The sequence below is a fragment of the Globicephala melas genome, chromosome 8 (genome assembly GCF_963455315.2).
Source record: "Globicephala melas chromosome 8, mGloMel1.2, whole genome shotgun sequence".
In the NCBI taxonomy this organism is placed as follows: domain Eukaryota; kingdom Metazoa; phylum Chordata; class Mammalia; order Artiodactyla; family Delphinidae; genus Globicephala; species Globicephala melas.
Genome location: NC_083321.1, coordinates 51,030,724 through 51,058,232, shown reverse-complemented (window position 1 = coordinate 51,058,232; position 27,509 = coordinate 51,030,724). Strand labels below are relative to the sequence as shown.

Here is a 27,509-nt window from a genome sequence, read left to right as displayed (position 1 = left end):
CTTGTTTGACTGATTTTATTGTTAGGTACGATTGCAATTATGGGACACAGCAGGTCAAGAGCGGTTCAGGAGCTTGATTCCTAGCTACATTCGTGACTCCACTGTGGCAGTTGTTGTTTATGATATCACAAGTGAGTGGGGGGGGATTATGCATTTCTAATCTTTCAACCTTTAGCTTAGTTGCATGCATGTTCTTGTCTTGTGCTTGTTTTCTATACTGGCATGTAAAAATGAGTTTTATCATAGCAAACCTTATCACAGGCCAGCTAGGTCAGAGTATTTGCTTTGGTGTTTGTACCAATATGCCTTATTTCTACTGTGCCAGGTTTTTTTGCCCTGTAATTTTTCCTTTAGATCTAATTATGAATCCTCTCCAAGGCTTTCTTAGTATCCTATTATCCCTACACCATAATTATGGTTGGAAGAATGTCTCCTTTTTTATTTAACTTGATCTCAGATTTCTCTAAAATAAAATAATCTGCATTTAAGTCTCTTGCCAAGTTCTCCAGATCCTTCAAGGCTTCTGTTGAGACTGTTAAAAGCTTCCGCTAGCCAACTTTTCTCTGCTTTCCCCTTCCAGCCATCCTCTCTCTATAGAGGAAGGCAGAGAAAACATAATATGCAGTTTTCTATTAATCATTTTCATTTGAATGAAATCTGGATTCTCTGACTTATTTACTTGGTTGCTAACGAATTATACTTTCATTTCTCTCCAAGAAAAAAATTTAAATGGGAGACTAAAAAAAGTAATGGTCTTTCTTTTTCTTTTCCTTCAAGACTGACTAATAGTGCCTTTAGCTTTTTAAGTGACTGCAAATTTTGAATGGAGCATTGGTGACTGACAGGGAAATGCTATCTGATTAAAATTGTCTTTGTGAATCAGTTTATGATATATTAGGCAATATTAAGCATCATTCCGTATAGTGCTCCATAATTTATAGGAAGACCAGGATAGTACCACATCTTGGACTTATTTAAAAACATCTTACATAAACAATCTACCGATTTGAGCTAGTAATATTATTAGTATACATTTTTGCATATTTGCTCATCCAGAAATCATATCTACTTAACAATAATTGCAATGGCAGAATTATAAGAGGTTTGCATTCAGAGACTTTTTATTTTGGTTAGGTGCCAAATGCAGTCTTTCTTTTCTTGAAGCTTTTCTTTGGGTTGCTACTTGTTTTAAAAATGTATGTTCATTATTGTGCATTCACAAGTTTTGCAGCTTTAAAATGTTTGTGCTTACTTTAACCAAATCAAGTAAAACCTGGTGTATTTTTCTTTGAAATTTGTGCACATGCCATTAAAATATTAGCAAGTTGTTTTCTTTAGCTGCTGTAAGATGTATTGAAGTACTCTACTTAGAATCCAGGGCTAGAAAAGATGGATTTTGTTATAAATGATTCTGGTACATTAAACTAATAAGCTTCAAGTTAAAGTGATCACAAACTGAATAAGCAATGCAAACAGAGTGGTGTTGAAAGCTATTTAAAGGCTTTACAAATTTTGTGGATGTGTTGGGACTTACTGGCTGACATACTTTTGGAGATGCTTTCTTTGTCATGTTTGGTATGTTTAAGTAATCAAAAAAGCATTGTGGCAACATGACACCATACTATCTGCCATAGCTGTCCTTACATTAAAAAAAATTTTTTTTCAATTATATATAGTACATTATACTCACTTGGTCATGTCCAAAAATTTTAAACTATTATAAAAGATACCTTAAGGACTTTACTGCTGTGATTTGTTTAGATCATTGATATTTATACTCAGATAAAATGGAGTTATGTTGCAGGCACATTAAAAGTGGGTACTAATGTGCCAACCCCCTTCCAACTTCCAGTACTTTTTTCTTTTCCTCTTTTTTCTTTGTTTGGTCCTTCACTTGGAGCACTTGGAATAACACTAATCTCTCTATCCACCCTCCTATATACCAGATGTTAACTCATTCCAGCAAACTACAAAGTGGATTGATGATGTCAGAACAGAAAGAGGAAGTGATGTTATCATCATGCTAGTAGGAAATAAAACAGATCTTGCTGACAAGAGGTATGGAATGATTTCATTTGTATGGAATGTTTGATTTCTTTGTTAAGCAGCCTGTTATTTTTGTTAGTGAAAAATTGCTTTAAAAGGAGACATGTTTAATCCTTAATTTTATACCCCTGCCCCTTTTCTTTAGTGTGGGGACCTGAAATAGAAAGGTAAACATTAAACTCAGTCCCGGGAACTCCCTGGTGGTCCAGTGGTTAGGACTCTGTGCTTTCACTGCCGAGGACCCAGGTTCAATCCCTGGTCGGGGAACTAAGATCCTGCAAGCTGAGCAGCACGGCCCACCCACCCTCCCCACACCACACACACACAATAAAACACACATTAGGTCCCATATACTGTGCAGCGCGGCCAAAAAATATTAAGAATTATCTGAGAATTCAGATGGAAGTGAACTCAAAGAAGCCAGTGGATAAAGGTACTAATCAACTATTTGTACTGCACTGTGTGCTTTCTGATGTGTTTTCACGTGCATTAGCCATTGTTACAACTAACATTTTCAAGAATATCTACTGCATGTCAGGTACTAGGATAACAAAGATGAAATATGAGCCTTGTCCTCCAGTGGTTAAAGTCTAGAGGGAAAGACTGGGAGGTAAACAGGCCATTATAATCAGTGTAATAAAAGCTCTGAAAGAAGAAATGCAGGGGACTTCCCTGGTGGCGCAGTGGTTAAGAATCTGCCTGCCAATGCAGGGGACACAGGTTCGAGCCCTGGTCTGGGAATATCCCACATGCCACGGAGCAACTAAGCCCATGTGCCACAACTACTGAGCCTGTACTCTAGAGCCCCACGTGCCACAACTGCTAAAGCCCGCATGCCTAGAGCCCGTGCTCCGCAACAAGAGAGACCACCGCAGTGAGAAGCCCGCACACCACAACCAAGAGTAAACCCTCGCTCACTGCAACTAGAGAAAGCCTGCGTGCAGCAAGACCCAACGCAGCCAAAAATAAATAGATAAAATAAGTAAATTTATTTAAAAAAAAAGAAAACACACATTAAACTCAGTCCTTAAAGGAAACTAAATTTTTTGGGTTTGTGTAAGCTCCTGTGTAAATAACTCTTGTGTAAGATTGTTTACACGTGAAGCTGGTAACTATTTTGCATTTTTTAGGGCTCATAAATATGAGCAGTGTTCCGTTAAAGAACAAAATGTTTTACAAATCCTATCTTTAAAAAAGTATTCGTAATGATTAAATGCACACTCTTTTGGTAGTCTTCTTATAAATATTCATTATAATTCAGTGGTGTAGTTTTTTCTTTTCTTTTCTTTTTTTAATTGTATGGTTGAGCCAGACTGTGAGGTTGAACTGAATAGCTTGATTGTGATACCTTAGTCAAATGAGCAAAGACATATTCAAGTCACAGGATGCAAAATGTATTAACATTCACTGTAGAATCTGTGGCTTGAATATCTGCCTTTAGCATTCCTAAGTGATCTACTGGATATTCTTTCTGCTTTAAATAGTCTTGACCATTTATTTAATATTCGAAGCTTTTACTATTTATTATTTGTTTATTCATTAGTTGGATACTGAAATTCCAGTAATGAACTTTTGCTATTAATTATTATGTTACAAAGAAACCCAATATGTTCAAAGACTTATGAAATATTAAGCCCATTTCTGTCATGGTACCTCATTTGGAATTGTCAAGAAAGTCTTTGCTAATTTAAAAGTAAATTCAGCGTATGATTTCAACTTTTCTTTATGAAAATCATTTTTTGGACATGAATTGCCATCATAAATTTTCACTATTTTATTTATCTTCAGTATGAGAATTTGAAGATCATATAGGTATATATTCTTCTATATTCTTCTATATATTCTAGTGGAGAGTCGCTAGATATCTTCACTGTTAAATAGAAAAATTGTATATCTGAATTGTTTCCCTTTATAGCCAGAGTTATCTAAAAGGATGCTTACAAGCATCTGTTCTTTTATTGCATAATATTTGAGTATACAAATGCTAGAAACATCTAAATTATGTTTACAATAATTTTTCTTTAAGGTAATATTTGTGCATTGCTTTAGAATTAACATATTTCTCAGTAATTTTTGCCAGACTATCACCCTTCAGTTATTCACATTTAAAAGAATTAAGAGTCTTTAAAAGAAAGGTTTTTTTAATTTTAAAAAATAAAAATTAGAGTTTTGTTCGTTCCACTAAAATAATTGGGGGGGTTCATCTATTTTTATTATTTAAATTTTAATGTAATAGTTGCAGGAATTTTTTTTTAAATTGAAGTGTAGTTGATTTGCAGTGTTTCAGGTGTATAGCAAAGTGATTCAGTTATACATATATATATGTATTTATCCTTTTTCAGATTCTTTTCCATTATAGGCTATCACAAGATATTGAATATAGTTCCCTGTGCTACACAGTAGGTCCTTGGTGTTTTTCTGTTTTACACACAGCAGTGTGTATCTATTAATCCCGAATTCCCAATAAAATAATTTTTAAATGAGTAAAAGTTTTAAATTTTTTTAAAATCTTTCGGGGGCTTCTCTGGTGGCGCAGTGGTTGAGAGTCCGCCTGCCGATGCAGGGGACGTGGGTTCGTGCCCCAGTCCAGGAAGATCCCACATGCTGCGGAGCAGCTGGGCCCGTGAGCCATGGCCGCTGAGCCTGCGCGTCCGGAGCCTGTGCTCCACAACGGGAGAGGCCACAACAGTGAGAGGCCCGCGCACCGCAAAAAAAAAAAAAAATAACAAGAAAAGATAATGAAGGCCAGGTCATGTAGGGCAAAAGTAAAGACTTTCCGAATGAGATTGGAGGGTTTGAGCAGAGAAGTAGCTTTTCATAAGTCACTGTTTGCTCTGTTGAAAATACATAAGGGTAGCAGAGAGGAGGCTAATCTAGACTTTATTCCAAGCAAGAAATGATGACTTGGACCAACATAGTGGTAGCTTTTGTGGTGACCAGTAGTCAAATTCAGATATTATTTTGAAGATAGAACTGTCAGGATATACTGATGCAATTGATGGCATGCATACAGATGGATGGAATATGGAATGTGGGGGAAGGAGGAGTCAAGGATGACACCTAGATTTTTGGCCTGAGTAACTGTCATTAACTGAGATAGGAGAGACTGCATAAAGAGACAGTTTGAGAGGGAATATCATGACTTGAGCTTTTGGTGATTTTAAGTATAGGATGGCTATTAGATATCCTAATAATTAGATGTCAGGTAGGCAGTTGGATATATGAGTCTGGAGTTCAGAGCAGCAGTCCAGGCTAGATATATAAGTTTGAGAGGCATCAGCATATAGGTGGTATTTAAAACCATGAGACTGCATGGGATTGCCAAGAGAGTAATTGTAGATAGAGAAGAGGTCCAAGGAGTAAGTTTTAGGGCATCTGAAATAATTGTTTTTAGGAAATTCACACTCTGAAGTGTTTGTGTTTGGGCCTAAAGGTCTGCTGCTGATTGTCAGCTTACTGTCAAATTAAGAAAAAAATGTGTTTTTAAAAAAATTTATACACACATAAATACATAGAGAACGAGTGGCTAAAACAAACAGATGTAGTAAAGCATTAATAGTTGCATTGTTATATATAAGAATAATTTTGGGGCTTTCCTGGTGGCACAGTGGTTAAGAATCTGCCTGCCAATGCAAGGGACATGGGTTCCAGCCCTGGCCCGGGAAGATCCCACGTGCCGTGGAGCAACTAAGCCTGTGCGCCACAACTACTGAGCCTGAGCTCTAGAGCCCGCAAGCCACAACTACTGAGCCCACGTGCCACAACTACTGAAACCTGCACGCCTAGAGCCCATGCTCCGCAACAAGAGAAGCCACGACAATTAGAAACCCGCGCACCGCAACAAATAGTAGCCCCTGCTCACCGCAACTAGAGGAAGCCCGTGCACAGCAACGAAGACCCAACACAGCCAAAAATAAATAAATTAATTACTTTTTTAGAAAAGAGTAATTTTGTTTTTAGAGAGTGGAGAAATTCAAGAATAACATCTTCTTGTAAACAAGAAGACAGTGGAATCTAGTACATAGGTATAAGTTTGGGGAATAAGGACGGTTCCTCCATAGTAGGATTAGACATAGAATATAAAAGGCACACACATAGGTAGATTGGAGGATAGATATGGTGGGAGCTTGTAGAAATTCTCTTTCATTGCTTTGGTGTTCTGTGTTGTAGGAAGCAGGATTTATCAGCTGATGGGTTAGATCCATTTAATTAGAATAGTTGCATATTTATTAAACACCTATGTGATTGCTAGGCACTAGGAATACCAAGATAAACAGGATAGTCCTGCACCTGAAGAGCTCACAGCTTGAGAGACACCGCTAATTATGATGTACTACAAAATTCCCTGTAAAAGAAGTACTAATTTGACTCACTTGTTCCACTTGTAGAAATCCACAAAATCCAACCTAAAGAAATGATCCAAAGTCACAAAGCACAAAGATGTTCATAGCAACATTTTTCACAGTGGTGTATTGGGTTGGCCAAAAAGTTCATTCGGGTTTTTCCATAACATCTTATGGAAAACCCAAATGAACTTTTTGGCCAACCCAATAAAATTTGAAAACAACATACATTTCTAACAGTTTGAGACTGGTTACATAAATTATGGTAGTAAATTGACAAATTGTCTAGCCATAAAAAGTTATTTTACATAAAAGTTTTTAATCGCAAAGCTTAAAGCTAAGAGAAAATAGCATACTATTAAGATTTTTAAGGTTAAAAAAATACAGGATGAGCTCAGCAGGTAAAAGTAAATCATTAAAAAATGCCTTTATAAAAACATTTGGTTAGATATACACACAGAAGTGCACAGATTTTTTTTTTGAAGTATAGTTAATTTACAACGTGTTAATTTCTGCTGTACAGCAAAGTGATTCAGTTATATATATACTCTTATATATTCTTTTCCATTATGGTCTATCACAGAATATTAAATATAGTTTCCTATGCCGTACAGTAGGACCTTGTTGTTTAATCCATTCTCTATATACTAGTTTGCATCTGCTAACAAACTCCCATTTCATCCCTCCCTCCCCCCAGCAACCACAGGTTTGTTCTCTATGTCTGTGAGTCTGTTTCTGTTTCATAAAAGTTCATTTGTGTCATATTTTAATTCCACATATAAGTGATGTTGTATGGTGTTTGTCTTTTTCTTTCTGACCTAAGTGCACAAATTTCAAGTGTATTGCAGCTTGATAAATTTTCAAACTAGTCTTGCCTGTATAACCAGCACCATATCAAGAAAAGTTTTTTTCAGAACCTTGTTTATAATCTTTATATCATTATCTTTCAAAAAGATGAGTTTATCTTTTTTATTTTCTACAGGCAAGTGTCAATTGAGGAAGGAGAGAGGAAAGCCAAAGAGCTGAATGTTATGTTTATTGAAACTAGTGCAAAAGCAGGATATAATGTAAAGCAGGTAAGTGTCTTTTCAGTATGTGTGAGTTGAGGTTATCAAATTGAAAAAACATATTATAAAATAATTGTGTGAGTTTTCTGTTCTCTAGTGTAAGATTTTCTTCCACTTGACAATAGCAGGCCTCATGAATTAGCGACATATCACAATGAACGGTGAAAAATCTAAATGTGGCATAGTTTTGGAAAAAGAGAAAAGGCTTGCCAAACTTTTCAGATTGTTCATAGGACACGTATTTCATTTTGATTATAAGATTATGATTGTAAGATGATTGCTAGGTTGTAAACTCACCATACACTCACTACATCCCAACTGCATTGTTTCAAGGTAAATTTTCCTTATTTTAGTGTTTGATAGTAAGATTATGGTAAAGCAGGTATTTGCTTTCAGGCACGGTATTTTGCTTGTTGTTGTAAAAATACATTCTCGTTACTTTGTCCTTAATAAACTGCTGGTGTTTTAACAGAGTTTATAACAGGAGTGTTTTGGGGATAGGAAAATATGGGGAGATCTCACATTGTCAAACTGTTTTCTAAAAGATGGGGTAACCAAAAATTTGCCTGCTTAATTCTTCAGGGCTACGTGTCATATAGAGTAGTGGTCCCAGATTTATAGGATTTACCTCCCAATAAATTATTTTTTTAATTCTACATTACCAGTAGAGGGGTAAAGTAAAATCCTTGAAACTGAATAAGTAGAGCTTTATGAAAAATTCTCTATATTGTTTTCATTTTTGGTCGTCCCATCTCTCTTTGCCTTGAAACATATGTAAGTAATACTGAATTGTCACTAATTCCCTCCTCCTAGTCTACTGTTCATTGTTATGGCTTCTAATTTAATTCTGTTGTGATCAGAGAATATACTCTGTAACATTTCAGTCATTTGTAATTTATTGAGACTTGTTTTATGGCCTAACATGTGGCCTGTCTTGATGAATGTTCCATGTGCGCTGGAAAAGAATGTCTTTCTGCAGTTGTCAGATACAGCGTTCTATAAATAATATAAATGAGGTCAAATCTTAGATAACACAGTTGATAGCCTTGTTCAAGTCTTAGATAGCCTTAGTAATTTTGGAGGGTAGTTCAATTAGTTACTGAGAAGGGGGTATTAAAATCCACAACAACAATATTTGTATCATGTGTTTTGTATATAGTTCAGTCAGCTTTCTTCTTTTTTTCCTTCGCCATGTGGGATTTTAGTTCCTGGACTAGGGATTGAACCCAGGCCCTTGGCAGTGAGAGCACGGAATCCTAACCACTGGACACCAGGGAATTCCCTAGTTCTGTCAACTTTTACTTCATGTGTTTTGAAGTTCTGTCTTTGGGTGCATACATGTTAGCATTGTTAACTGTCCTCCTAATGTGTTGACTTTTTTAATGTTAAAAAATACTGCTCTTTATCTCTAATAATATTCCTTTTCTTTATCTGATCTTAATATGGCCACACCAGCTCTCTAATTGCTTATTGTTCATATGGTATATCTTTTTCTTTGTAAAGTGGGTCTCTTGTAGATGGCACATGGTTGGAACTTCCTTTTTTTTCCTCCAGTCTGAAAGTCTCTGCCTTTTAATTGGAGTGTTTGGTTTATTTAGATTTAATGTATTAGGACTTATGTCTACCATTTGTTCTTTGTTTTCTGCTTGTCCCTCTTTCATTTTTGTCTTAATCAGATATTTTTATATTGTGTTTTAATTCCTCTTTTGATCTTTAGCTAAATTTTTTCATAACCTTTTTAGTGGATGCTTAGGGGTTAAACTAGAGTTAATATTATACCATTTCATGTGAAATAATGCACACTGTCCTTCGTGTTATTGTCACATTTTATATTTACATATATTATAAACTTCCATAATAAACATTTTAATTTTTCCTTTAAACAGTAATTAAGAGAAGAAAAAAGATAATCTTTTCTCTTTATCCATATATTTATCATTTCCAGTGCTCTTCATTCCTAATTATAGATCTGAGTTTCACCTGGTATTTTTCTTTAGCCAAAATAACTTTCTTTACTGTTTCTTATAGGGGTATCCTGGTGATAAATTCTCTCTGCTTTCACATACTCCAAAAGGCCATTTGAAGAATAATTTTGAAGAACATTTTGCTAGTTTTTGAATTTGGGGTTGACAGATTTTTTTCTTCCAGTACTTTAAAGACGCCTTTTGATTGTCTTCTGGATTCCATTGATTTTAATGAGAAGGGAACTCTAATTTATATCATTCTCTGTTTGTAATGTGTTGTGGTTTTTTGTGTGTTTTTTAAATAAATTTATTTATTTATTTATTTATTTTTGGCTGTGTTGGGTCTTCGTTGCACATGGGCTTTCTCTAGTTGTGGCAGGCGGGGGCTACTCTTCGTTGTGGTGCGCGGACGTCTTATCACGGTGGCTTCTCTTGTTGCAGAGCACAGGCTTTAGGCTCACAGGCTTCAGTAGCTGTGGCATGCAGGCTCAGTAGTTGTGGGTCGCGGGCTCTAAAGCGCAAGCTCAGTAGTTGTGGCGCACAGGCTTAGTTGCTCTGCGGCATGTGCGATCTTCCTGGACCAGGGCTCAAACCCCTGTCCCCTGCATTGACAGGCAGATTCTTAACTACTGCGCCACCAGGGAAGTCCCTGTAATGTGTTTTGTTGTTGTTGTTGTTGTTGTGTGTGGTACGCGGGCCTCTCACTGCTGTGGCCTCTCCCACTGCGGAGCACAGGCTCTGGACGCGCAGGCTCAGCGGCCATGGCTCACGGGCCCAGCCGCTCCACGGAATGTGGGATCTTCCCGGACCGGGGCACAAACCCGTGTCCCCTGCATCGGCAGGCGGACTCCCAACCACTACGCCACCAGGGAAGCCCTAATGTGTTGTTTTAAAGTATTTTTTCTGCCTCATTTTCTTCTTTTCTCTTCTGGAATACCAGTGGCACATCTGTTAGATGGCTTGATATTACCCATGCCCCCTGGTCACTGAGGCTTTTGCTCATTGTTTTTGATACTTTTTCCCTCTCTTTTTTTTTTTTCAGATTAGGAATTATTATTGATGTGTCTTCAAGTTCACTGATCCTTTTTCTGCCATATTTAAACTGTTAAGTCCATCCAGTAAATTTATTATTTCAGATATTGTAATTCAGTCCTAGATTTTTTTCATTTATTTCTTAAAACTTCCATTTCTCTGTCGGAATTCCCCATCTGTTCAATCATTATGGTCATTGTTACCTTCGAGTTCTTGAACATATTTACAGTAATTGCTTTGAAATTCTTGTCTGCTAATTCCAACATCTGGGTCAATTCAGAGTGTATTTCTATTGGCTATTTACTTTTTCTCTTGCCTCTAGGTTAGATTTTTCTGCGGTTTTTGTTTTGTTTTGGTTTGGTTTTTTATGTGTATCTAGTAATTCTTGGTTGTATGGTTGGCATTGTGTATGCGTAGAGACTCTGGTTTCTGTTATTTTTCTCTGCTAAATTCTGGGGTTGTATTATGGCAGGTTGTTATATTGCTGGTTGATCACCATGGACTTGTGGAGTCTTGAAGTTACGCATTGTTTGCGTGGATCTATAGAAAGCCTGAGATGTTTATCAAGCTTTTCTATCTTGGTGGGACTGAAACTCTAAACTGTATACCTGGAGCAGGCAGTAGCTGAAATCTCTGCTCATTTCTTTCAGCCTTCTAGCTGTTGCTTTCAGATGGGCTCCTTGGAATCTCTCCTACATATGTACCATTAAAGAGGTAACTGAGGATTTGCAGGAATTTTATGTGTAGATATTAGGGCTCCTACTCTTGGCTCCCTCCTTTTTGTTATTTTCTTCCTTAATACAGCCACTCTGGTAGTCAGTTGACACCTCAAACCTGTAAAACTCTAGTTTTCTGCTTGAGTTCTAACCACCCCATATTGTTCAAACTAGGATTGGCTCTTGGGAAAACCTGTATAAAGGTGACCCTCACCCAGTGAGTGTGGGTTCCCTTCTAGTGTGAATTCCTCCTAGTTTGTACCTGCTTTTTGTTGCTCTTGAGAGCCTTCAAATAGTTGTTGTCCACAGTTAGTAAATGCTATCTGCAAGAGTGTTAGTCCTGTATACGCTACTCTGCTGTTACCAACACTGGAGTCTGTATTGAAATTATGGAGTAAAAATTAAAATATCTGATAAATGAAATAACTGAGACTATTTAGCATGTACATACTTAGTTTTATTTAATATAGAAGACCAGTTTGTTCCACAATTCCATACAGAATTCCTGAATTCTGTATGTTATTGCTTATCTAAGGTTAATGTAAGTAGGTTTTTGAATTAAATTATTTGGTCAGTGAGTAACACATATCAACAGAAGTGATTATGAAGAAATAATCTCAAATTCCTTTTGAGGTTTTTTTTTTTTTTTTTTTTTTGCGGTATGCGGGCCTCTCACTGTTGTGGCCTCTCCCGTTGCGGAGCACAGGCTCCAGACGCGCAGGCTCAGCGGCCATGGCTCACGGGGCCCAGCCGCTCCGCAGCATGTGGGATCTTCCCGGACCGGGGCATGAACCCGTGTCCCCTGCATCGGCAGGCGGACTCTTAACCACTGCGCCACCAGGGAAGCCCCCTTTTGAGTTTTTGTTGTAGGTCAGTCATAATTCAGAAATGGTGCTAGTATTCAAAAATTTACCAGGTAAAATTTACAGTCCAGTCACACTCTTGGAAAACATTGAGAGTCACAGTCTTACGAGCTGTTAAGTAAGCATTGTGTATGTTTGTTCAGCCATGTGTCTGCAAAATGCAGTTACTTTTGATGATTGTGCATTGTACTTATTTTATTTGACAAAATCATGCTGTTCACCAAGAGGTACACAGAAGTCTTTCTGTATATAAGACATATATATCAGTACTGAAGGTACCATCTAGCTGTACTTTACATGTACAGAGATGTCTTTTTAATTTTCTGCTAATTGGATTCCTCCTCCCCACTCCCTCATGTACTAGATTATAATATATATAATAAAAGCTTAAAATGGGCTTTCTCTATTGCTCTTTTTCCTTTTTAAACAATTCTAGGAGAGATTTCACTAATGCATCATTTAATGTCTAACCGTGGTTCAAGTAATTGGACCTTAATGCCTGAGAACTTTGGCTTAAAATAAAACAAATTTATTCCTACCCAATATGGCTACTTTTTCTTATTATTTAAAGATGTTCTTTGATTAAAACCTTTTGCCCTTTAGTCTGCTTTAAGCATTTAACCCTAAAATCTTGTTTCTGTCTTAAAGAATATTTTGTAGTTTTTAAATAAAAGCTATCAGGGTTAGAACTAGAATATATAATAATAATCTAACATGATCACTTGTAGTATATAGGATATTTAAATAATGATTTTTATCCTTTCAATATTTCATTAAAAGACAGCCTAAGAAAAATTTACCCTTTATTTTTATAAATTTGTTTTTAAAAAAGCAATAATATTGCTTTCTTTATGAAAGTTGTCTGGTGTTTAAATTGCTGAAGGAAATGGTAATGATAAGGTGATTATTTAAGGCTCCAACTCATTTTTCATCTGAGAATTAGTACATTCTTTTAATGAAGTATTTAGTGTGTGGGTGTCACCCTTATTATATTCTCTAATTTTACAGTACTGGAAAATGGAATAGGAACTGAAATCCTCCTTGATCTTTAACTTCTAAAATCATCCGTGCTTATCAGAAGAAAAAGATTCGTTTGAAAGAGAAGGGAGGACTTTGCGAGAAATTAATGGTAGCTGATGGGCATCAGCACTAACAAGTCAGTGAAAACTTGTGTACCATTCACAGTGGAGTCGTGTGTGTATGTGCACACGCGTGAATGAAAATTATTTTATACCTGCTGAGAAAACATATTTATTTTAAGCATTGGTAGGGATGGTGTCTTTCCTACACCACTGAATCCCATGTCAACCAGTTCTTGGCTCATAGCAGGTCTTAATCTTATACTTTATCACATACCTTATTCCACCCGTATCAAGTGCCTACAATATGTAAGACCACTGTAGGTTCTTTGGAGAGCATAAAGTTATGTAAAATATGGTTCTTGACTTCAAAAAAACTTATAGTTGAAGAGAAGAATTACATTCTCATGAAAATTATGCAGTGAAAGGTAGATAGTACATGATAAATGCATAGCAAATGCTACAAGATAGTAAGATCCACAGTAATTATTGAGATGTAAAATGAATGCTGGCACAAGGAGGTATATTTGTTGCAGAAATGAATAAGATCATATACAATTAGGATGATCAAGGAAGGCTTTGTTTAAAAAATGCCACAAAAGGGACTTCCCTGGTGGCGCAGTGGATAAGACTCCCTGCTCCCAGTGCAGGAGGCCTGGGTTCGATCCCTGGTCAGGGAACTAGATCCCACATGTGTGCCACAACTAAGAGTTCACATGCCTCAACTATAAGGAGCTTGCATGCCACAAATAAGGAGCCTGCAAGCCACAAGTAAGGAGCTGACCAGCCACAACTAAGGAGCCTGCCTGCCACTACTAAGAGCCCATGCAACCAAATAAATATTTAAAAATAATAATAATAAAGATTATTTATTTTTAAAAAAAGCTACAACAAAAGAGCTAAACCCTTGAGGTGTATATTTGATTTGTATAGATAAGATGATACTCCAAGGAAGAAGAGAAATTAATACATAATACAAATGACCTACTATGCATTGTATAAATATTATGTCATAAATATTAACTTTAAGACATTTCTTTGTTGTCTTCCTACCAGGCAGTTTACATACAATATGTAATGTTTATCTATACCCCTAATTTATCCTTTTGTGCTTTATATCCCTAACACAGTAGGACTTTAATATCACTAAATGTCAGGAAGCCACATACATGGTGAACATGAACTGGTTGAATGAGAAATTATTATATTGACTACGCTCTTTTTTTATTTTATTTTTAAAAGATTATTTATTTATTTATTTTTGGCTGCATCGGGTCTTAGTTGCAGCATGCGGGATCTTCGTTGAGGCATGCAAGATCTTTTGTTGCGGCGCGCAGGCTTCTGTCTAGTTGTGGCATGCGGATTTTCTCTTTCTAGTTGTGGCACGCAGGCTCCAGGGTGTGTGGGCTCTGTAGTTTAAGGCACGCAGGCTCTGGTTGAGGCACGTGTGCTCAGTATTTGTGGCACGCAGGCTTTAGTTGCCCCGCGGTATATGGGATCTTAGTTTCCTGACCTGGGATCGAGCCCACTTCCTTTGCATTGTAAGACAGATTCTTTCCCACTGGACCACCAGGGAAGTCCCTGACCATGCTCTTATTAAGTCAATTCACTCATCAGATATTTGTTGATCACCTCCTACATGCCTAGTTCTGTTACGTTATAGGCAGTGGATATACAATGGTGAGCAAAATATCCTAAGTCCATACCATTATGAAGTTTACATTCTAGTATGGAAAGTTAGGCCATAAATGAAAATATAATACTTCATGAGGTTATAAGTGCTGTGGAGAAAAGTAAAAGTAAGGTCAGGGAGATAAAGAGTACTGGTGAAAGGGTTAAGATATTGATGTTTTGTAAAAGGTAATCAGGAAAAGACTGTCTGATAAGGTGATATTTGAACAGAGATCTAAAGGAATTGAGGAAGTAAGTTGTTTATGTATCTAGGGAAGAACATTCCAAGCATCAAGTGCAACAACAAGTTCAAAGGTACTTGGCATGTTTAAGGAATAGTAAGGCTGGTTCAGTTAGAGTGGAGTGAGGGAGGGGGGCAAGTGTTAGGAAATAAGCTTACAGAGGGATAGTTCTAGGGGACAGAGGTCTAAGTCCATGTAGGCTGTAGCAAGGATTTAGGCTCTAGGCTTTTATTCTGAGTAAGATAGGAAGCTATTGGAAGGTTTTAATCAGAGATTTGACATGTTCTGATTTAGGATTTAAAAGAAATCACTGGCTGCTCTGTGAAAAATAGGCTGTAAAAGGGTAAGGGTGGAAGGCAAAAAGATCCATTAAGAGCTGATTGCAAAAAAAAGAGAAAAAAACAGTAATAAAATAATCTTTCATTTAAGAAATGCTAGGCTACCAAAATTAAAATAGAGATCTAGCAAAAAATCAAAGTTAACAAATACTGAGCACTCATCATATGAGAATTGTGGTGTATAAAACACTCCCTGCCCTTACAGTACAAAGACAACTTTCATAATGGAAAATTTTCTGTATGTTGATGGAACTGATTAACTTAGCTTACTCTTTGAAGAATGGAATATCCTCTTGCTTATAAAGTACTTAGTTAATCTTATAATAAAGGTAAGAACTGGTAGCAACAATGATTTTACTTTGAAATCTTCATTTTACCCCTTTAAATTAAATACCTAAAATCATAGCCCAAAATATTCAACTTGAAAGTTTCTATGGAGAGCCAATATTCAGCTTGTCATCATCCCCAGAGCTAATTCCTGTAGCTGTCACTGCAACTTAAATATGCCTATTTCTCCTTAGAAATTACAAGTAAAATACCATACACCTGGAGGTTAGAGTGGAATTGATACCATTTTTCCAGGAAAAGAAAATATTCTGGTAAGCATCCTGAGAAGGATGCCCCAGAATGCCTATAGGAAGTGGATATTCAGTTAATCCAAGTGAGAGGATTTTAAAAAAAACATTACCAAATGTACTGGCCCCATAGTTAGTCCTCTGTCATTTCTAATATAGCAGAAGCCTCTTTTAGCATATCATTGGCATTTAAAATATGGGTTCTCCTTTAATAATTATTTAAAACAACTTAAACCCCTAGAGTTTTTTCCTTCCTGTCTTACATATATTTATGTAAGGATAGAACTTGGCTTTTGTAAAGCATTTTTTGGCCCATTTTGGGATGTCCTAAGTATAGTATAAGTTAGTGAAATTGATTCTTTTATTGGGTTGGCCAAAAGTGCCTTTGGTTGTTAAATAAAAATAAAAGACATTTTTCATTTTCACCAAGAACTTTATTGAACAAAGTATTCACGGTTTTGTTCCACTACCTTCTGCCATTTTTCAGGCAACTTCATAATTCTGTTTTCCTAAAACTTTTTATCTTTTTGAGCAAAGAACTGTTCCCGGTGCCTTTTACAGTCTTCCAAGGATTTTTTTTCCATTAAGAGAATTTTGGAAAGACCAAAATAAATGGAGATCTGAAGGTGCAATGTCTGGTAAATACGGCAGATGAATCAGAACTTCCCAGCCAAGCTGTAAGAGTTTTTGCCTGGTCATTAAAGAAACATGTGGTCTTGCATTATCCTGATGGAAGATTGTGCATTTTCTGTTGACTAATTCTGGACACTTTTCGTCGAGTGCTGCTTTCAGTTGGTCTAATTGGGAGCAGTACTCGTTGGAATTAATCGTTTGGTTTTCCAGAAGGAGCTCATAATAGAGGACCCCCAATCCCACCATGTACACAACGTCACCTTCTTTGGATGAAGACCAGCCTTTGGTGTGGTTGGTGGTGGTTTATTTCACTTGCCCCACGATCTCTTCTGTTCCACATTATTGTACAATATCCACTTTTCATCGCCCGTCACAATTTGTTTTAAAAATGGAATGTTTTCATTACATTTCAATAGAGAATTGCATGGAGAAATATGGTCAAGAAGGTTTTTTTTGCTTAACTTATGTGTAACCCAAACACATAAGCGATGAACATAACCAAGCTGGTGCAGATGATTTTCAGTGCTTTAATTGGATATTTTCAGTGTGTCATCTCTCTCCTGCATGGTGTAACATTGTTCTCAATTAATGTCTCGATTTGATCGCTATCAACTTAAACTGGTCTACCCGACCATGGAGCATCATCCAGGGAGAAATCTCCATCACGAAACTTCGCAAACCACTTTTGACATGTTTGATCAGTCACAGCACCTTCTCCATACACTGCACAAATCTTTTTTTGCGTTTCAGTTGCATTTTTACCTTTCTTGAAATAATAAAGCATAATATGCCAAAAATATTGCTCTTTTCCTTCCATCTTCAATATTAAAATGGCTACACAAAAATTCACCAATTTTGATGTCTTTTTTTAAATGCACGCTGATATGACAGCTGTCATATAAAATCTAACAAAATTATTTCGAATGAAGTTAAAGACAACTGAGTGCTACCAGAGCCATCTTACGGAAGAAAACGAACGAACCTTTGGCCAACCCAATAATTTAATTGAAATATTTTGAGGGAGCACCAAATTTTTCAAATACATTGATTAAATTTTTATGTCTGTGATTTTTGTATATCATAATAGTGTTTCACAAAGCAAATTCCTCTTCCCAAGATTGTTAGCTGTTTCTTCACACAGCCCTTTCCACGGTGCTTTCCATATAGAAAGAATTTCCATTTATACTAGGCAACATAAGGTAGTAGGAAAAATATGAACTTTAGAATCTCGGCTCTGCTATTCATTTGGTGGATGGCAAATACTCTCTTTAGCCTTAGATTTCTATAAAATGGAGATATTAATACCTTCCTCACAAGTTACTGCAAGGATTATGATGAGAAAATATGTAAAGTTAAGCACTCAGTATTACCTTTTTTCTTGCCTACATGGTTTGATTGATTACTTCACACTCCTTACAGATTATTGTTACAGCACCCTCACAGCACATTAGAATCATCTGGAGATTTTGGGGGTTTTTGTTGTTTTTGGCCACACCGCGGGTCTTGAGGGATCTTAGTTCCCCGACCAGGGATTAAACCTGTGCCCCCTGCAGTGGAAGCGTGGAATCTTAACCACTGGACCACCAGGGAAGTCCCTCATCTGGAGAATTTTAAATGAAATGTACTAAGGACCTAGCCCCACCCAAACTAGTTGAATCTGTCTTTGGGGGTGGGACCCAAGCATCTGGTGTTTTGCTTGTTTTTAAGTTTCCTGGGTAATTCCAATGCACTATAGGTGTTGAGAACTACTGGTCTTGAAGGAAGGACTTCACACATAACCTTTCAAGAAAGCTTTCCTGAAGTATTTAGTTCTAATTCTCAAAGGTAAAAATAAAAGAGTGGGGGGACCTATGGGGTCATGTTAACCCATTTACTCTTCTGTGTCGAATATATTTAATTTTGTAGATAATGGAGGCTTGGTGCTTTCTTTGAGTGTATAGTTCTCTGGGGAATTCCCTGGCGGTCCAGTGGTTAGGACTCTGCACTTCCACTGCAGGAGGCACAGGTTAGATTCCGTCAGGGAACTAAGATCCCACAAGCCGCGCAGTGTGGCAAAAAAAAAAAGTGTGTATTTCTCAGATCTACCAGTTAATGTTCTGGTCCCTCTTTTTTTTTTTTTAATTAATTTATGTATTTATTTTATTTTTTGGCTGCATTGGGTCTTCATTGCTGCACGCAGGCTTTCTCTAGTTGTGGTGAGCAGGGCTACTCTTCTTGTGGTGCGCAGGCTTCTCACTGTAGTGGCTTCTCTTGTTGCAGAGCACGGGCTCTAGGTGCGCGGGCTTCAGTAGTTGTGGCACGCGCGCTCAGTAGTTTTTTCTGGCTCACGGGCTCTAGAGCGCAGGCTCAGTAGTTGTGGTGCACGGGCTTAGTTGCTCTTCGGCATGTGGGATCTTCCCCACCAGGTATCGAACCCGCGTGAACTGGCAGGCCGATTCTTAACCACTGCACCAACAGGGAAGTCCCTGTTCTGGTCCCTCTTAATTGTTGTTTCCTCCCATTATATTTGCTTGTGTTAATTGAATCTTTGTTTTTAAAAAATCCTTTTTCATATTTGATTGGAGAGATTCAGTGGCATTTGTTTTTCCATCTAGTTGAAGTTTATCAGCGTTTTCCTTCACTGTCACTCTGCATGTAAATTTAAAATTCCTTTTATAATTCCTTTTTCTACAAGAAACTGAGTACATTGATTTCTTTTGTTTCCTGTTTTCTGGGGTCGGGAGGAGTCAATGGGCATAAGTGTTGCTAATTTTTCTTTTACTTGATTTAAAAAAACAGGCTTGGGCTTCCCTGGTGGCACAGTGGTTGAGAGTCCGCCTGCCGATGCAGGGGACACGGGTTCGTGCCCCGGTCCGGGAGGATCCCACGTGCCGCGGAGCGGCTGGGCTCGTGAGCCATGGCCGCTGGGCCTGCGCGTCTGGAGCCTGTACTCCGCAGCGGGAGAGGCCACAGCAGCGAGAGGCCCGCGTACCGCCAAAAAAAAAAAAAAAAAAAAAAAAGGCTTTCTCAAATCTGTGATCATCTGCTAAATAGTATTATGGATAGTCATGCCTAAAGAATTATCTGAGGGACTTCCCTAGCAGTCCAGTGGTTAAGACTCCATGCTTCCAGTGTAGGGGGCGAGGTTTGATCCCTTGTTGGAGAACTAAGGTCCCATATACTGTGCAGCGCGGCCAAAAAATATTAAGAATTATCTGAGAATTCAGATGGAAGTGAACTCAAAGAAGCCAGTGGATAAAGGTACTAATCAACTATTTGTACTGCACTGTGTGCTTTCTGATGTGTTTTCACGTGCATTAGCCATTGTTACAACTAACATTTTCAAGAATATCTACTGCATGTCAGGTACTAGGATAACAAAGATGAAATATGAGCCTTGTCCTCCAGTGGTTAAAGTCTAGAGGGAAAGACTGGGAGGTAAATAGGCCATTATAATCAGTGTAATAAAAGCTCTGAAAGAAGAAATGCAGGGGACTTCCCTGGTGGCGCAGTGGTTAAGAATCTGCCTGCCAGTGCAGGGGACATTGGTTCGAGCGCTGATCCAGGAAGATCCCACATGCCACAGAGCAACAAAGCCCGTGTGCCACAACTACTGAGCCTGCGCTCTAGAGCCTGTGAGCCACAACTACTGAGCCCACGTGCCACAACTACTGAAGCCCCCGCACCTGGAGCCCGTGCTCCGCTACAAGAGAAGCCACCGCGATGAGAAGCCCATGCACCGCAACGAAGAGTAGCCCCTGCTCACTGCAACTAGAGAAAGCCCGCGCACAGCAACGAAGACCCAATGCAGCCATAAATAAATAAATAAGCAAACAAATAAATATATTAAAAAAAAAAGAAATGCAGGATGCTCTTGGAATATATAGAAGTGTTTAATTATATTGGAAGATGATGGGATTGAAGAAATCTGGGAATGGGGTAGGGAGGTTTTTCTCAGAGTTATCAGGGAATGGATCCTGAAGGATCTATCAGCTAGACAGATTGAGCTGGGAGCAGGGGAGGATATTCCTGTGTTATATTATGAGAATAGATAGATGGGTGTAACTCTAACAATACCCTCCCTGAAAGACCTCATTAGTTATGTACTTTTCACTAACTAGAACTTACTTTAATTTTTTAAAAAACCTCAAAACTTGTAAACCTCATTCTATTTTCACAGAAGGTAAACAGACCTTCCCTATGCCTCCCCCATGAAAAAAAATTTCAATTTCTAAGCTAGCCCATAATAAAATATTCTTAGAAGCCAGAAAGATTATGTATCTTGAACAAGTAGGCAGTTTAATAAATATTTCATGTCCGAGCAAGCTATGAGATCTTGGGGAGGATTTCTGGATTTTCCTAAGTAAGAACATTTCAGTTCTGCTTTAATATTTTCAGATGATCTCTCCCAACCCCCCCACATTTTTCCTGTCAGTTTTACATAGTTTCTTAAAGCAGGATTTTATGCCTATTGGTGCTTTGCTGTAGTCCTACAATTCTTGCAGAATTTCAAAATATTCTGTTCCCTTAGCCCACAGGACCACGGGTTATTGCGACTGATACTCAATTCTGATAGGAAGAGAGCTACTGTATATGAAAGAGTTTCTATGTAGAAGATCAGCCCTAAGCATTTTACATAATGATTTCCCTTAATTTTCACAGTAATCTAGTCAGTTAAGTGTACTATTATCTTAAGCCCATTTTACAGATGAGAAAATTGAAAAACAGAAAGATGACCTGTCACATAAGTGGCCTACCCAGAATGTAAACACTTCACCTTTTAGGTTTTAGCCATCTCACCTTAATATCTTTTGCTTTCAATATGTGATTTGTATGTCTTTGTAGTCATAGTAATACACTGGAATTATTGAAAGAAGTCTTTATGCACACTGCTTTTTTTAGTGCCTTCCTTTGCCAGATGAAGTCCATATTCTTCGCAGGTCTGTCTTAGTCTGGCTTTCTATATATATATATATATATATGTATATAGCTTCATTCTAATCCTTTTAAATATTGTGTGCTCCAGTCGGTCTGGACTACCTAACCATTCCTGAAAATCATTGCGGCCAAAACTGAATATCACCATTATAGAACGAATTTCTGGGATACAAGATTTGGTTTAGTGCCGCATTGTCAGCTGCTAGATTATTCCAGTAGTCACTATACTTATTTCTGGTTTGCAGTACTAAATAGATGGTTGTTTTCAGTTGATGTTGGAGGGGGAACACATTTTTTTTCAGGCTTTCTTATTGTCTATAAAATGTGTTTTTCCTTCATACTCTATATTCTTTATCTCTGGATGAAAAGTGATTTTTAATGGGTGTTAGACTTTTCCTGATGCATAAAATTTTGAGCTGACAAAGTTGACATTCTGCTTTTAATTCATTATCTAATACTATTATATAAAAACTTCAAAAGATTAGAATTATTGTCCAACTTTGCATGCATTAATTAATTATAAACACTTGCTAGTTTTGAAAGGGCATAATATTCTTCCTAAAGTTATCTAATGCACTATATTAACCTATTTCTGTGTTCATTTTGCCTTTGTAAATTTTAAGTTATTTTTGTTCATAAAATTAACAGCTTTCACAGACATTAATTATTGCAGCATTTATTCTTTTTCTTTTTTTTGCGGTACGCGGGCCTCTCTCTGTTGTGGCCTGTCCCGGTGCGGAGCACAGGCTCCGGACGCGCAGGCTCAGCGGCCATGGCTCACAGGCCCAGCCGCTCCGCGGCATGTGGGATCTTCCCGGACCGGGGCACGAACCCGTGTCCCCTGCATCGGCAGGCGGACTCTCAACCACTGCGCCACCAGGGAAGCCCTAGAGTGCTGATCTGTATTTGAAACTGAGTATTCATATATTAATCCAAATGGACCCACCTTTATACAATTAATGTTACATTGATTTGATTGATGGTAATTTACACAACCACATGATCTTTGATCGTGCACAGTTTCTGATGTTCAAGTAAGCATTCTGCAATTTTAAGTCTAAAGCTGATTTTGGTTGAATATTGAGGCTAATGCCTAACTTTGGCACATCTCTAAATGCTACTAAACGTTACAGAACCAAGACAATTATACTTTTATTCAGATCTTCCTTAATCCTACCACATCATACTTATTGCCTACAGATAAAGATTTGTTCCTTTTCTATCCTTCTTTCCCTAGACAGATTACTTATAGTTCCATTCTTTCATCTTTGGCCTTCTTTCTGCTTCTTCTCATTTTAATTCAGCAACATTTATGGAGTGCTTAAACTCTGAGTGCTTTGTATGGTATGCTTTTCAACCATGTGAAATCTTTAAAACTGCCTTTAAATCCCAACTCAAATGTCATTGCCTGAGGATCTTTCTCAGCCTCTTGAGTAGGGCCTTCTTACATCTGTATTGCCATATCATTTTCTACTTCCTTAGTTCATAGCACTCATTGCATTGTAACACAAGGAATGGTTTGAGTCTATCTCCTTTGCCAAACTGTGAGCTCCTTGAATCTAAAAAGCACAGCTTGTTCATTTTTGTGTCCCTAGAGAACTTTAGACAGTGCCTCAAGTAAGCAGGTACTTAGTATAAGGTAGTTAACATCATATATGCATTTTAATTTATAGGAATTTTACACTGCATGCCTAACAAAAAGAAATGATTGAAATAATCTGCAGTTTTACCTGCCATTCTTCCCAGTAAGTGGATAGCTAGAATTGGACATGAAGTAGAGAGTATGAATCTGTTGTTCCTTCAGTCAGTTTCTGTTCCCACATGCCTCTCAAAGTGAACATCTCACCAGGATTGAGTGTGGTATGGTGGTTTCTAACATAGTGATTTCCTAAGGATTTATCAAGGGCAATTTTGATTAGATTGACTTTCTCCATATGTACGCTAACTTTAGAACCTAACTCATTATAAAAGATAGGAATGCCACTATACAGTTTAACTAAATGAACATTCTGTCCTTACTCTGAGTTCCTGTAGTAGTTTGTTTTTATGACTCAAATGATATTTTTGCTCCTTAGTTCTTAGCTATTTGTTCATGTCTAATCTCACCCGTTGGAAAGCAAGGATCCTCTTTGTATTTGACATGCTGGTTTTCACATGATATTCATTTTTAGAATAAATAGACATTTTAATGTGCTTTCATTGTGCTAAGGTCTAAGGAATAACCCAGAAGCCATATCCTTTAACTCAACCATCCAGTGGTCATCCCTTTACTTGATACCTTTTGCTAAATTTTCCCTCCCAATTATCACGTCTCTTTTTCCACAGCTCTTCCGACGTGTTGCAGCAGCTCTACCTGGAATGGAAAGCACACAGGACAGAAGCAGAGAAGACAGTATCCTTTTTGTTTCATCAGGAAATTTTATTGTTACTACAAGTCTTTAGAGCCCCACTTGATTGGCTTAGGAATATTATGCCATTGCCTTTTACAGCCAAGAATTGATGGTTTAGGAGCAAAAAGTTTTTCTATAACGAATGAGATCTGGTTATCCAGTTGCATTCTTTGCAGGCTGCTGCTCACTACGATTAATCAGTGAGAAGGTTTGTGTTTGTTTGCTTGCTTGATTTTTAGTGAGCAGGAAACTCTTAACATCCCACCCTCCTGCTTCTTAATTTTGACATCCCTTGGCTCTGGGCTTTTTCCCCACAATATATATCATATTTCCTTCCCCTGCTTTTTCTATCATTTGAACTGTCTACTTGGCATAGGCAGGAGATAACTAAGTTTGGAGCTTTATCGTGGCCTCTTCTTTCAGAAATGGGACAGAATGAAGCACACGTAATATTAGTTATTTAAAAGAATTTTGAATTTTGATATTTTCCTTGTTTGTCTCATATTTACCTTCTAGTGTTTTTCCATATGCAGACAGTTTTATTAAGCCATAGAATTCATAGCACTTTGTATTCAGCTCTTCCCACTTCTGAATGTTTTATGTTTTCTAAGCCTTTATTTTAGCAGCATAATGTGTTCTATAGAGTTGAAGCCCCATTATTTATTAAATTCTCTCCCTGTTGTGGAACTCTCTTATAGGCTATTTTCAGATTTTTATTATAGATAATTTTTTAAGGAACATCATTATATGATTTTTTACTCCTGTAGAATAATTTCCTTAGGATAGATTTCCATGAGTAGGAATTAACCTTATTCTGAACCTTGCTGCATATAGGAGATATAAGCAAGTTTATTCCATATGAGCACCTTATATGGTGAGTGAGCTATATAGAAAATAGTGGCTGAGTAGTCTCTGAAGCCAAATAGGAATGGAAGGGGATCTTAGCAGAATTGTCGATGTTCAGCAGAATTGGAATTGTACTTTCCCATTTATAGTTCCTTAGCTTTTGTTTCAGTGATTGACATAAAACTGGAAAAGCCTCAGGAGCAACCAGTCAGCGAAGGAGGCTGTTCCTGCTAATCCCCCATGGCATCTTCAACTTTCCTCCAGAAGCTCACTGCTTTGGCCCCCTTACTCTTTCATTGACTGCAGTGTGAATATTGGCTTGAACCTTTTCCCTTCAGTAATAACGTATTGCAATTCAGCATTGCTGCCTGTCTCTTGGAGATGATCTATTAGCTTCACAAGCACAAAAAAGTCAGTGTCTTCATTATTTATATTTTACAAAAAGCCAAACAATTGCAGCATATTCCAGTGGTAACTTTAAAAATTAGATACATTTTCTTAACATTTTTGTTTCCTTTTTAATGTTATGAGAATGTACTTCAAAATGATGGAAATCTCAACAGTATGTGGCTTGGTTAAGGAGCAGTTGTTCACAGCAGCACTTGCCTACCTACTTGATCTCTCCCTGCTTTACTTGCTTGTTCTTTACCCCATTTCCTATTCCAGTCCTTCCTCCATCAAAATAAACAAGAGGGGGCAAAGCAGTAGTCAGACCAAGCCCATTGGAATTATCCTTCAGTTTTAGCAATACCACTTGTCTCAAGATATCCAAAATTATTCTTAAGCACTGATATAAATTAGTTAGACCTTAATTGAGGTCAAAACTCAACTATCATGGTAGGCAGTGCTGGAATAAGGAAAGGGTTCTGGTGTGTCTTCAGAATGAGTCCTAATGAACATACTGAGTACTTAAAAGTAAATGAACATAAAATATATTTCTGACCAAAACAAATGATTCTTTCACATGTTAGACTCCGGGAGAGAAAAGTAAAAGTGCTTCAGAACAGGTTTTAAATATTTAATTCTTCTACGATCTGTTTCTTCCAGGATTTTAAATTTGTCAAAATCGAGTTCTTCTGTTTGTTTAAAAAACAAAACTAAACTTTTTTAGGCAATAGATTTCTCTTGGGTTTTCTTTTTCTGTCTTCCTTTTCTTTCTTTCCTTCTTTCTTCCTTCCTTTCTTTCTTCCTTTTTTTTGAAATGCTGTGCAGGCAAGGCACTGTAGTAATCAAATTCCTTTAAGAAGAACCAGTGGAAGAATTTAAATTTGGCACTTTGATCGAAACTACTGTAACTAGTAGAAACAATGATATCTAAACCTTACCAACTAAAGAATCCTCAAGAGAATAGCAAATACTTTGCCCAGGACAATTGAGGTCAAATTGAAAGTGGAAACAGTTTTCTTATAAGCCCTAGAGGCAGATCTGAAAAAGCATACATAGAAGAGGGAAAGGAGAGAATGAAAATAAAACTTAATATGCAGATTTATGCCTTATTTTTCAGCATTTTTTTATGTTCTCTCAATCCAGTTTTGCTTTTTATTAGATCTGTATAGTTTGCTTAATTCACTAGTGATTTAATTTTATATTTAAGCTACAATTAATCTTTTTTCTTTGGTGATATTTATTTCTTTGCCTTTTTTAAAACTACTTTCAATTTTTAGATATTTTATTTAGAGCTTCATAACAATGGCAATATGTATTTCCCTTAAAACACTGCAAACAAATATACTAGGAGTGCACCATTTTAATCTTTACTAGTTATTGTGAGATTGCTGTGTAAGTTAATAAATACATTTGTAAATACATTGTTTGCAAGAAGAAAATTTCTGAGTTACAGCTCGGGAAAAGCCTGCTGAATTTATGTTGTAAGCATTACTTAACACAGTATAAGGATGAAAAGGCAACAAAAATATCTTCATACTTCCTCATCCCCTCATTGCAACAAAACCCTTAACTGGGAGAACCTTATTCCTTCCCCTCTTCCTCCTCCACTTCCCACTTATTGTCCAACCTTATAATATTCAGAGAGCACTTGGATTATGGGTCTGAATAGAGAAATGCTTTCAGATAATCATTAGCCCACATACCCCAGTAACTTGTACTCAAAGACGGGATGGAGTTGTAAAGTGCTTTTATAATACAATATTATTGTTAAAGGCAAGGGTTGACTCTTTTGTTTTATTTTGACATGGCATGTCCTGAAATAAATATCAATTCAATATGGCGATGGGTCATATTCTTTATTTGGAAGAAGTTGTGATTTCTGACATGGGGGTGATTGTGTTCCTACACTGTAGCATTTGATTCTTTTTAATGTATATTTAAGGCAGTAACCAGTTAATGCTGCTTTTAATATTGGTCTTTTTATTTAGCTGGGATTCTTCAACCAAAGCAGTGAAGTGTGTTCATAGTGCATTCTTTTTTTAATAAACACAGTTTTGCTGCCCAAAAAATGTATAAATAAACACAAAAGAAAACATTTATTGACTTGGTTTCCCATTCCTGCCAAAGTGATGAATTACCATATGCTACTTCCTCCCTAGGACTATAAAGGGAATGTGGAATCCAGAAAAATAGCAAAACAACAACAAAACTGAGAAACCCCTGGGGAGTCACAAGACTCTTTTCAACTGTTGAGGGTGAGGGAAAGTGGCTGCAACTTGAAAGATAGGGCTGGGCTTCCCTGGTGGCGCAGTGGTTGAGAGTCCGCCTGCCGATGCAGGAGACACGGGTTCGTGCCCCGGTCCGGGAAGATCCCACATGCTGCGGAGTGTCTGGGCCCGT

General features: G+C 37.4%; 1 protein-coding gene across 2 annotated transcripts in view; it reads left to right on the top strand.

Annotated features, from left to right (window-relative positions):
• Positions 1 to 26,949, top strand: part of RAB6A (RAB6A, member RAS oncogene family) — a 66,669-nt gene extending 39,720 nt beyond the window's left edge. The window contains exons 4-8 of one of the 2 annotated variants that reach the window (XM_030836125.3): positions 26 to 131; positions 1,947 to 2,058; positions 7,372 to 7,465; positions 23,812 to 23,878; positions 24,892 to 26,949. In XM_030836125.3, coding sequence (XP_030691985.1) covers positions 26 to 131; positions 1,947 to 2,058; positions 7,372 to 7,465; positions 23,812 to 23,878; positions 24,892 to 24,956 — 444 coding nt within the window. In that variant the 3' untranslated portion in view covers positions 24,957 to 26,949. The remainder of the gene's footprint in view (positions 1 to 25; positions 132 to 1,946; positions 2,059 to 7,371; positions 7,466 to 23,811; positions 23,879 to 24,891) is intronic. The other variant, XM_030836127.3, reaches the window with a different exon arrangement.
• The last annotated feature ends 560 nt before the right edge of the window (positions 26,950 to 27,509 follow it).